The 12,243-nt window shown below is 46.4% G+C and overlaps 1 protein-coding gene across 1 annotated transcript; it reads right to left on the minus strand.

Annotated features, from left to right (window-relative positions):
* Positions 1-634: 634 nt before the first annotated feature.
* Positions 635-1,827, minus strand: LOC142784739 (uncharacterized). Its single transcript, XM_075883242.1, has 2 exons — positions 1,374-1,827; positions 635-1,163 (listed from the first exon to the last, which is right to left on the minus strand). The coding sequence occupies exons 1-2, from the start codon at positions 1,524-1,526 to the stop codon at positions 831-833; spliced, it is 486 nt and encodes a 161-aa protein (XP_075739357.1). The 5' UTR covers positions 1,527-1,827; the 3' UTR covers positions 635-830.
* Positions 1,828-12,243: the final 10,416 nt, after the last annotated feature.

Raw genomic sequence — 12,243 nt, forward strand, 5'->3', positions numbered from 1 at the left:
TTCAAGACCCAAAATTACTTTTTTCAGCATGTCGTGCAAATGGCTGGCTTCAATGCTGAAAACAGGAAGGATGTGTACCACATCTTTGTGCGCAGAAAGGAATGAATTTGTCATGAACACGTGTGTTGTTTTTGCCGCTTCAGAGGAAATCGATTCCGTCCCTGTTATCTAGCAACCCCTATACTCAAAATATTGCTGGATGTGGATTTCATCTAACATGAGCGTTACGACTCTTTCGTGTGGCTTTAGAAGGCTCACTTTTTTGTAATGTACTGCAAAAAGCCTTCATCGCTTTGTTCGTTTGCAGGACTTGCATTGTACTTGCTGCACAGCCTTAATATTGTGGAAGGATAAGGTAACATTAATTTCCCAGTGTTGCGAACGAATTTTATGCGTGAGGAGAGATCGTATGAAAAATGCTAGCTAATATAAGAATATCTGAAGAATATCTCATAGCTCCTCGCTCTTTAAGAAGAAGGCGCAACTGTTCCTTCAGAAACTCGAACGCTTCTACTTTCTCTTCTGGTAAGAGGTCACCATCAGACAGGTCATCAAGAATAGAAAAAATAATGTAGAAGCAGGCTTTCAATTTTTTTTTCGCAGACGTCTGGAGCATTGAAATGCTCCACACTTTCAAGAATAGTGTACAAGCTCCGAATGTCCTCTAGTTTTTCAGGAATGGGAACATCACCAATGTGCAGCTTCATCTTTTTCCAGTAGGCAGAAATGTGCAATTCATCGGAAACAACCACAGAACGTTCCACCTCCGGAGGTAGTGTGCTACTCTGAATATGCAGAAACATAACTGCAGCTTCCGTGCTGCTCACTATCTAATAGTCGGACAACTTAAGTTGTGAGAGTTGTGACACGAGCTGCTCGAAAGATGCCACTCTATTCTTGCGTTCCTCCTCTTCGTGCGAAACAAGCGACATCTGAAGGCCCTTTTGTAGCTGGTCTGCCTCACGGTGCTTCCGTTTTGCGTCAGGCTCCTTGCGAACGGGAGCACAGTCGGATAGATAAGCGGGGCTGTTCGGAAACATCATCGGCACTGCATCTTCGGTTAGTCGAGTAAGGCTCATTGGAACTTCTATAGACTTTCCGTTGCCATCCGTGTAAGTGGTGGTAGTCCTCAAATACTCTGCTTTGAAATGAAGTTCGCAGACCTGCGATATGCAAAAGCAAAAATAATGTTTTAAAATATTTTAGCAACATTTTATATATGTTTTTTTGCCTGATTACATTCTAGAACGTTATATTTAGCAAGGATTGAAATCTAGAGTGACGCTGCTCCGTAATGCACTGCACTAGCACAGATCTGTGACACAGAATTCGCTTTATGTGAAGGTTTATCGGTAAAAATTTTAAATGCTTACCTTCGGATCACGCAGAGTGTCGATGTCGACGTCCTCGCGACGAATAGCGCGTTTCCATTTTATCCTGCGGTCGTATTTAGGGAAGGAGAACAAGCGGACCTTCGGTCCACCGTCATAATTTCCACGACAGTTCGGTACGCAGCAGCGGCCCATCCTCTGAACTTCCTGGTAATTTCACGCGAACAAACTTCACTGCTTGGACTCCAAATAACACAGCCAGGGCCAGAACTTGCACATATCTCTGAAGAACGTCCACCAGCACTATTTCAAAATTCTTGTGCAGCGTAGAACCTCGCTTTGCCAGGGTCAAACAAGTTCTATCAGGCTCGCCCTAACGAAGGGAGTCACTGAGCCTGCATTCCCCAACCGGTCCTCACAATGCCCACCAGTTCGTCGGGCTAGGTGTGCTGACGTCAGACAAGGAAACGAAGGGAGTGAAGGGGCCTTGCAAATTCTAGGAGGCACTGCCCTGACGTATACGTTGACGTATACGGTGACGTATGCCCTGACGTATACGTTGACGTATGCCCTGACGAAGGCCGGTCCCCGGCCGTAACGTTGGCAATAAAGCATCGTTTTTCGTTTGCTCGTTCGCTTTTTCTGGTGACTTATAACTCGACCGGAATCCAGGAAGACTTTCAAGATATATATATATATATATATATATATATATATATATATATATATATATATATATATATATATATATATATATATATATATATATATATATATATATATATATATATATATATATATATATATATATATATATATATATATATATATATATATATATATAAACGGAAAGTCTGATTACAGTAGCAGTCTTGCACAGAGAGCAGTGAACGGAGCGTCGGCCATCGATCAACTACTGACAAGCGGCGAAGTGCGTCGGCATTTATACTCTTGCCATCGAATGTTCTAGCGTTATTGCTGGCGGTGACGATTGTTCCAGAATAACCTGTACAGTTCGCGGAGTAGGCATGATCTTATCGAAATGATCTACTAAAGTCCTGAAGCGTCTCGGAAACTGCAGGCGCGGTTCGCGCTGAGAATTGTGTAGTGTATTGGGGCGATAACAAAGGTTGAGGAATGGTACGTGGCAATATGAAAGAGAACGATGATAGGAATGTTTTGTAGATTCCAGCTAGTGGGTCAGGTGGTTTTCGGGACGACTACGAAGCAGGTGTCTTGCTGTACAGCTGATCCTGAACGCGCTTTTTTCGCTGCCGTAAGCTGCTGTCATCTTTTGTTCGCGTTGCACTGTGACACTGGTGGAGGAGCTGGGCTGGTAGTGGATACACCCATGGCATCTGTCGCTCAGGTCGTCTGTGACGAAATCCGCCAACAATCTCGGCAGCTGATCCTGCCCCCGAGCAACGTCCCATGACGTACGCCACCGCCCTTGGAAGCTCCCCACCTGTTCCGCCTTCATACTACCCGCCACCTGCAACTGTTCCTTAGTCACCACCACAGGGGGAGACATCGTGGCGCCCACCCATCCAGCCCCCATATGACCAGTCGTCTTCTGGCCTGCCATGGCCATCATCACGTGAGGAGTCATCACGGCATCCACAGCTTCGCCGAACAGACACCTGGCGCACTGTCGACAGGCTTCCACTCTGAGTCAACTGAGGAGGTGTAGGCCACATAGCCACAGAACACCTACCAGTTTAGAGAACGGAAACTCTACCTTTGGGCTGTTGTATTAAAATAACATGCAAATATGTAGCGGCGGCGTACTGAACTGTAATACCGCGAGGCCAGATGGCGCTGGTAGTACTATCATTACTAATAAACAAACTTAAGTTTTTTGTGTTTTTTTGTTGCAGGTGAGGGGGGGGGCGGCGGCTGGTTCGCGCTGCTCGCTTCCTCTGCTCTTTTGTTTTCGTTGCTAAATCGCGTTTCGCGTCTGTAATTATCGCCAGGTGACCTAGCTGGCCTCGACTGGCAAAAACAACGTCAATCAAGTAAGGTTTGCATCGTTCGTTGCGAGTGTCCAAGCCGGTACAATCAATGTATATGGGCGGGTCGGAACAAAACAAGTCACACATACATATCGAAAGCTTTCAACCCGTGTGTAAAGACGCTTGAAAGCTAACAAGCACATGCATATAACTGAACATCGAGATCGCTGAATGAACGTCGCTCTCATTGTGCTGCGGCGCTCGAGTTTAATAGCGTGGCTTCAGGACAAGAATCCGATTTTGCCGTCAGATGCGGCGCTTGCCAAGTAGTGTTGATCTTGAAGTGAAGTGAATGCATGATGTAGAATCGGCAAGAAAACTTGCACATTGTCCATAGATAGCTCGCGCAGTGAGAGCAATGTAGTTTTGCTAAATTTGTTAATTAAGCAATTGCGGATGCGTGCAGTTCTGAAATTTTCTCGCTCTGCAATGATAAATTGAATACTTCACAATTGTGCAGTGTCGTGTCGACAGGGTATGCACGAGTTTTAATTCTCAGCCGTGACCCGATATCGTAGGTGATATGTATTTAGGTGATGGGCCTAAACATATTTCAGGCTTGCTACATTTATTGTTATAGTTAAGTTACACAGTTACTACAGCTAGAATTTTTCGTCGCGAGTAACGACCGGTCTGCTGAGTATGCAGTGAATATGTATGCTAAAGGAACACTTATAAGGTGTGTGCCCACAGATCGAAAAGACCAAATTTTAAGAAAATAAGTTTTCGGCCTGCATTGTACAATTTTGTTGTTTTTACAACTTTGTTGATGCTCTTACAGAACACTATTTGCTCAGCTCTGAGCACAATCTTATTTTTGCATAGACATATTGATAGAACTTGAGTACTCTCTTGCAAGCAAGCACTCCTGAAATCAGTTGGTGGTACATGATGTGAATCTCTCTGAATATTGGATCAATAAAGGTCACATTTATTACACACTTGTTATTGTTTACTTATTCAGTATACTTGTGCTTGAAAGCTGAAGTAGTTTTCTCCCTGCTACTTTTAGAGGTTAGGACTTGAATTATGTACTATCTTGCAGTGTGGCTGTGAATAAGTCAAGATCAGATCATGTATGTTTCAACTACCAGTGCGATTTCCTAGATTTTTTCAAGATCGTAGTGCACATAATTTCACCTCGTAGTGGTAGACACTATAGTTATGACAACTTAATTCAAACAGAAGCAGATGCGCTCAAAGAAATCTGGGACGTTTCACTGCTATAGGAAAAAAAACAGTACCACATGCAATGAACACAAGCTTGCTCCTCACGACAACATTCACGTCTTTGAGGAAGCTGTACTGCAAGTGCTCATGACCTTTATGATTTATTATTTTAGGAGCCCATTGAACATATGTGCAAAGCTAAAGCAATTGAGTGCAGGTTTATGACCTCTGGCACATGTTTTTGTAAACTTGTACGAGCTAAACACAGTTAAGACAAAACAGTTCTGGGTGTTGTTCGTAAACTGTCACAAGGCACAGCTAAATGTCGGAAAGCCTGTTAATTCCTCTCAGTGCTGTAGTGTTCATTTTGCAAATATTAATTTCTGACGATTCACATGCCAACTATGAAGTGATTGTGAGTCGTACAGTTGTGGGCAAATTTAGATTGATTCTGGCTTCCTGGGGTTCAGACAAATGACATTGTAGCATCACAGGAGACAAGAGTGCTTGTCGAAACATTTGCTCTGACACCTTATGTTAACAGATTTTTTCATATTTTCAAGCTTCCATCTTTTAAGGGTCAGTTTAGTTCGCCTGTACCAATTGAAACTGTTTCACAGCTGTGCACGAGAAGTTCAGTACTTGTGCAGCTTGAGTTCAGCAGTGCGGCATCACAAGTAAATGACAAGGTGCCGACAAGGTAGAATCCTTATTTTTGTTGGCTTAATTTAATGAGGTGCAAACATCGTGGCAAAACACGCCACATTCGCAAAGGTGGGTACAGTACCTACGTCTAATGCTATGTTGTTCGTTCAGCTGTACGTGCGGCTGCACCAAACCAGCGCCATCAGAGCAGAAGGTACAGGAAAGTCATGAACTAATTTTGGTGCTGTACCTCTCCTGAGCTTTTTTAAATGAATGGCACGATTTAGAAGATGCCATCGCTGCGCCACTGAAACGAATAGCAAAGTACAGCACTTTGTAAAATGGATCATGTGGTGCAGGTGAATCGAACAAACCCTTAAGCACACAAGTGTTTCAGCACGTCACCCCCATCAGAATATGGCCACTGTGGCTGGAATCAAACAGTGTGTTGTTGAGCTCAGCAGTGCCACATAATGTAACTAATAGTGTTACAGTTTCAACATTATTGAAATGTAGACTCCATGCCACGATAGACAGCCAATGCTTGTAGCCAATATAAAGCACCCCTTCACGATATGCACGGTAAAGCATTCACAAATACAGCATTACATGAGTGGAGTTCGAGATGGCTTGTTGTAGTGGACATTCAGATGTTTCAACATCCTTGCAGAGTGGATATTCGGGGGTAGTCATCCTGTCGTTGCATGGCAGTCTGGAAAAACAAGTAACATCACCAGATAATAATGTATGTATTGAATGCATAAGCAATGCATGAAATTTTTCAAAGTAAGCAAATAAACTCAGTTAACTAGTAAACAGCAGTATTTGTACATATATGTAATGGTACCTCATAACACGTGTATCAATCAGGGCTGCTTCTTCACAAGGCATGTCATGTAGTAGGTTCCTTGCCCATTGTACACAGCTGCTTCCATGTCAGGTGGACCAGGAGGTTGTGGCAGAAAAAGAAGTATTTCTCACTTATGTCACGCTTTCTTTGTCACACTATAGCAAAACCAGACCCATAATTATGTGATATTTTTCAAACGCGACTGCAGTAAATCATTAACAAGTAGGTTTTTTACACTATTATATGGGATAGCTACGAAGACACATTCGAGGTGACAGTGATTTATTTGCCTTCTTTCATCGCAACGGCCTGGTTGGTGTTACCTGGTGATATAATTTCAGAATTAACTATTGAGTAAGCTACTCGTTCCCACGTGAAGCCACGCCGCAAGTAACGCACGTTTTTCCGGTTACTGATTGAGACAATAAACAATTTTAAAATTTAATATTCCAATGCGCTGCCACCATGTGACGCCTACGCAGTCACTGAAAAAAAACTACATATGTTGAAATGAGCCAACTATTCCCGCAAACAACCGTCCTTAGAAAACTGAAGTGGTTTCTACTCACCGGCCCGGGCTTGCAACGGGTGTTCATCCAATGAGAGCTTCATTGGTCGCTTCCTTCCCCGGAAGTCACTTGAATTCCCTTCGCGAAAGCATTTGAACGAGTCAAAATAAACAGAACGAGAAAGAGTGTGTCGGCCGGCAGAGGCTCGAAATATTTATAGCGAAACGGAACAGTCCGAGACACATCCGAACATACCACGAGCCGTTACCTGCCATCGCAACCGTTGGCCGCCGCAAACTTTGAAATGAGGATAATGATGTCAATAGGCTGCTGCTGACCTCGAGTCACCTGGAGCAAAAGCTATTACCAAAAATAATGACGCAGCACATGTTTAGGAAAAACTACTTGCTAGACGAACAAGGTGTTTTTTGTGTTGCGGCACGAAAAATTGTTGTATTTGATCATTTTAAAATTAAAACTTGGCCCCAACGAGGGCACTTCTGCAAAAAAGTGCAATAGCGCGATTGGCGAGAGGTGTTAGTAAATCCACTCGGGGCGTTTGAAGCAAAAACGCACCGCGGTTCATTTTTTCGCCCCCTACAGGTGAGCACTTGAACTTAAGAGTTTCGAGGGCCTGACATAGGCCGCTATTGCTGGCACCACGCCGATCCGTTTCGCCCTCTCAGGCCAAGGTTTGACAGTCGACATGCCAACGAGTACGTATCCCCCCGTGGCGATGTCGGTTCTCAAGGACCTCTGGTACCTCGACCCCCATTTGACGGCCGCCGTAACAGTGATGACGAGATTATAACTGATTACGAGCCGGGCTTCCGACATCGACTACGCTCTCTTTCTCCTGCCCAGTCACCTTCGTTGCAGCACCGCACTTTTGCCGACACCAGAGGAGCGAGGTCACTCAGCCCACACCAGGGAAACTGAAGGTGGCGACCTCAGGGGGTAAGGTTGCAGGCTGTCAAGACGAAGAAAAAAAGCCCCCATTATTCCCACCTCAGGACGCTGTAAAGCCGACAAGAAGTAATACCGACGAAACTGTGACCGCAGGTTTTAACGTTATTGTGGGCGGACAACAAGTCAAAGCTTTAGTCGACACCGGGGCTGACTTCTCTATTATAAGGGATGACCTTGCCGTACGCCTCAAGAAAGTAAAGGCAGCGTGGACGGGACCTCACCTAAGGATGGCAGGCGGCTAATTACTGAGGCCGGTCGGAATGTGCACAGCAAGGCTCGACATCGGTGGCTCTACTTTCGTGGTGACGTTCGTCGTTCTCGCTTCATGCTGTAAAGACCTGATTATCGGAATGAATTTCTTGAGAGAACATGGCGCCATCATCAACGTCCCTGACAGTGTCAATACGTTTCGCAACAACAGCCCTGCTTTAGTCGATAGTTCACAGCCGAGACATACGTCTCGTTCAGAGCCTTTACGTCTGACGGATGACGAAGTGTTCGTCCCGCCACGATCGTGTACGCTTGTTTCGGTGCCAGGGGATGAGCCGTTTGACGGCGACGGTATTGCCGACCAAATAAGCTCTCTGATTTTTAGCCACGGTATTTCACTTGCTCGAGGTCTTGTCACTGTCACTGCGGAATGCACAAACTTGCTGCTCACTAACTTTAGTGCCGAGCGCCGACATCTCCCGAAGGGTACAGCCGTCGCTTACTTCAAAAATACAGCACAAATGCAAGGCAGTTTATCGCCCCTAGACGAAACACCTCAAGAAGATTCAGTATCTAATCTTGACGTTGGTACTACGTTGTCAAGGGACGAGCGAACGAGGCTTCTTGAGCTGTTAGCTGAATTCCATAACTGCTTTTCATCGACATCACGGGTCGGTCGAACGCCGCTAACAAAGCATCGAATAATTACCCACGACGCAGCAAGGTCTATACACCAGAATCTTTATCGTGTGGCTCCAAAGCAACGGGAAGTGATACAGCAACAAGTCGCTAAAACGCTTGAAGATGATGTGATTCAGTCATCACTTTTCAAAGGCTCATGGACACTGTACTTTCAGGGTTAAAATGAAAGACCTCTGTAGTTTATCTAACGACGTCATAGTGTTTTCTGCAACTTTTGACGACCATCGCAAAAGGCTAGAAGTTGTTTTACGAGCCATATGCTCCGCGGGCCTCACATTGAAACCAGAGAAATGAAACTTTTGTTTTGAAGAACTGCTGTTTCTTGGTCATGTCGTCAGCTGCACCGGCGTTCGGCCTGATCCCGAAAAACTTGCGGTCATGGCACAGTTCCCAGTAAAGTCTGATAAGAAAGCTGTCAGGCGCTTTCTGGGCCAATGCGCCTACTATCGCCGGTTTATCGCCGACTTCGCATGGATTGCGTCGCCATTAACTCGACTCACAAAAGAAACTCCACCTTTGAGTGGAACGACGAACCGCAAGCAGCGTTGAATGACCTCCGCCAACGTCTTCAAACACCTCCACTGCTTGCCCACTTCGACGAGCAAACTCCAACAATTCTTCACACTGAGGCAAGCAATGTAGGCCTCGGAGCTGTGCTTGTGCAGAGGCAAGAAGACACGGAATGAGTGATCGCCTACGCAAGCAGGGCGCTAACACGCGCTGATGCAAATTATTCAACAACTGAGAAAGAATGTCTCGCCGTGGTCTGGACAGTTATGAAATTTCTACCGTATTTGTATGGCCACCCTTTTAAAGTTATTAGTGACCATCGTTCACTCTGTTGGTTGACTAATTGAAGAGATCCAACCGGTCGATTAACGCGGTAGAGTCTGAAGTTACAAGAGTTCGATATGACGGTCATACACAAGTCTGGGAAGCGCCATACGGATGCCGACTGCCTGTCTCGATCACCAGTACAGTCTGCTTCTCCTCCTGACGACGACGACATGGCCTTCCTTGGTGTTCTCGACGCGTCCACGATTGCTCAACAACAACGAGGCGACCCTGGATTGCTTGATTTGATTAATTACGTGGACGGACGTTCTTCGAGGGCACCCAGAGTCTTTGCAAGGGCATTATCGTCGTTTACAAAAGAAACATTTCATCCATTGGAGCCGTTATTGTTCGTTATTCCTGCACCGCTTCGAGCTGAAGTGCTTCAAGCATGTCACAACAAGCTGACGTTTGGCAATTTTGGGCTACACTCGCACATTGGCAAGAGTACAGCAGGGATACTACAGGCCATGACTCACAACAGCCGTCAAGCACCACATTCACACTTGCCTTGATAGCCAGCGATGAAAGTCGCATCCAAAGAAACCCGCCGGTCAGCTGCAACCAGTTCAGGTTCCACGTACACCGTTTGACCAGATAGGAATGGACATTTTGGGTCCCCTTCCTACTTCTACTGTAGGAAATCACTGGGTTATAGTCGCAACAGACTACCTAACCAGGTATGCCGAAACAAAAGCTATCCAAAAGAGCGCCGCAGCAGAAGTGGCGAGATTTTTCATAGAAAATATTGTGCTACGCCACGGTGCCCCGACTATCGTATTAACAGACCGCGGAACAGCATTTACGGCAGCTCTTTTAGACCACCTCCTGATGCTTATTGGAACGACTCACCGTAAGACCACTGCGTACCACCCGCAAACGAATGTACTAATGGAGCGCCTCAACAAGACAATTGAAGACATGCTGTCCATGTACGTGGCTGTCCAACATAAGAATAGGGACGAAATTTTACCCTATATCACGTTCGCATACAATACGGCTAAACAAGAAACGACTCGCATGACTCCATTCAGCTTAGTTCACGGACGGGAGGTACGAACAATGTTGGATGCGATGTTGCCACATGAATGGGACGCTACCGACACAGGCGCTGACGTGTTCACTGAACGCTCGGAAGAAGCTAGGCAGCTCGCCCGCTTACGGATCCGCGAACGATAAGACTACGACGCAGGCCGCTACAATGCTCGGCATAGAACAGTAACGTACAAAATCGGTGACAGAGAGTGCGTTTGGACACCCGTACGAAAACGTGGATATTCCGAGAAGCTGCTAAGGCGATATTTCGGGCCATACCGAGTATCGCGCCAGATAAGTGACGTCACCTACGAGGTCGTCTCTGACAGTCCCCACTGCCCGAGGCGTCACCAGCACCAGCCTAAACTTGTTCATGTAGTGCGTACGAAGCCGTATGTGAGCGACTGACTGCACGTTAAAAAATACCGTGGGTCTGAATCAGCATCGGGGTTCTGATCCTATAAGGAGGGGCAAGTGACACCTGTTTAAATGAAAAAGAACGATGATAGGAAATATTTGTAGATTCCAGCTTGTGGGTCAGGCGGTTTTCGGGACGACAACAAAGCAGGCGTCTTGCTGTACAGCTGATCCTGAACGCGCTCTTTTCGCTGCCGTAAGCTGCATGCTGATATCTTTTGATCGCGTTGCGCTGCGACAATATATATATATATATATATATATATATATATATATATATATATATATATATATATATATATATATATATATATATATATATATATATATATATATATATATATATATATTGTTATGGCGTTTATTAGCAGGCACACAGCGAGTATAGACAATGGCGACAGTAACGGCCAAGCACGGACTCCCAGCGCGAGCGGCGTCCTTTTTTGGGTAGACCCACTAGAGAACACTTGAAAGTTTGACCCACTTCAGTGTTCGGCGGCTTCTCTACAATCACACCGGGGTCGAAGAGGGAGCCGCCTGGCGACCTAGCAGCTTGTCACTACGAGTGGGTCATAGTAAGCCTTCAGGCGCTCCACGTTGACTATGTCGCGCCCGCGGCGGCGCATGTCCGAAGATTGTTCAATTGGCTCGATAAGATAGTTGACCGGAGATGTGCGCTAGATCACGCGGTAGGGACCTTCATATTTCGGGAGTAGTTTGGAAGAAAGGCCAGCTACAGAGGTCGGGATTGAGAGCCATACAAGGGAACCAGGAAGGGACGTGGGTTCAGAAGTGGCGGAGCCATCACGAATACTCTTCTGCTGCTCTTGCTCATGCGTCGTAAATGTCTTGGCCAGCTCGCGACACTCTTCAGCAAACCTGGCTGTCTCGGAAATAGGTGCACACTCAGATGGATCCGGCGTGTACGGGAGTATAGTGTCGATGGTGTGTGACGGGTGCCTTCCGTACAGCAAGAAAGGTGAAAAACCGGTCGTGCTCTGAGGGGCGGTGTTGTAGGCGTAGGTGACGAAGGGCAGTATAGTATCCCAATCCGTATGGCTGGCGGCGACGTACATCGAAAGCATGTCGCCGAGGGTGCGGTTAAAGCGTTCGGTCAGGCCATTCGTCTGCGGGTGGTAAGCAGTTGTTTTGTGGTGGACAGAATGGCACTCCATGAGAATGGCTTCGACGACTTCTGACAAGAAGACACGGCCTCGATCGCTGAGAAGCTCCTGAGGTGGACCATGGCGCAGTATAAATCGGTGCAGTAGGGAGGACGCAACATCACGCGCAGTAGCCGCAGGGATAGCGGCGGTTTCGGCGTATCGCGTTAAATGATCTACGGCGACGATGGCCCAGCGGTTACCAGCCGACGTCAGAGGAAGCGGCCCATACAAATCGATACCTATGCGCCCAAACGGACGCTCAGTGCAAGGTAACGGTTGAAGACTGGCTGGCGACATGTGTGCTGACGGTTTGCGGCGTTGGCAAGCGAGGAAGGAGCGAACGAACTGCTGCACGTAGCGGTACATCCCGCGCCAGAAGTAGCGTTGTCGAAT

Source organism: Rhipicephalus microplus, chromosome 2 (assembly GCF_043290135.1).
Source record: "Rhipicephalus microplus isolate Deutch F79 chromosome 2, USDA_Rmic, whole genome shotgun sequence".
In the NCBI taxonomy this organism is placed as follows: domain Eukaryota; kingdom Metazoa; phylum Arthropoda; class Arachnida; order Ixodida; family Ixodidae; genus Rhipicephalus; species Rhipicephalus microplus.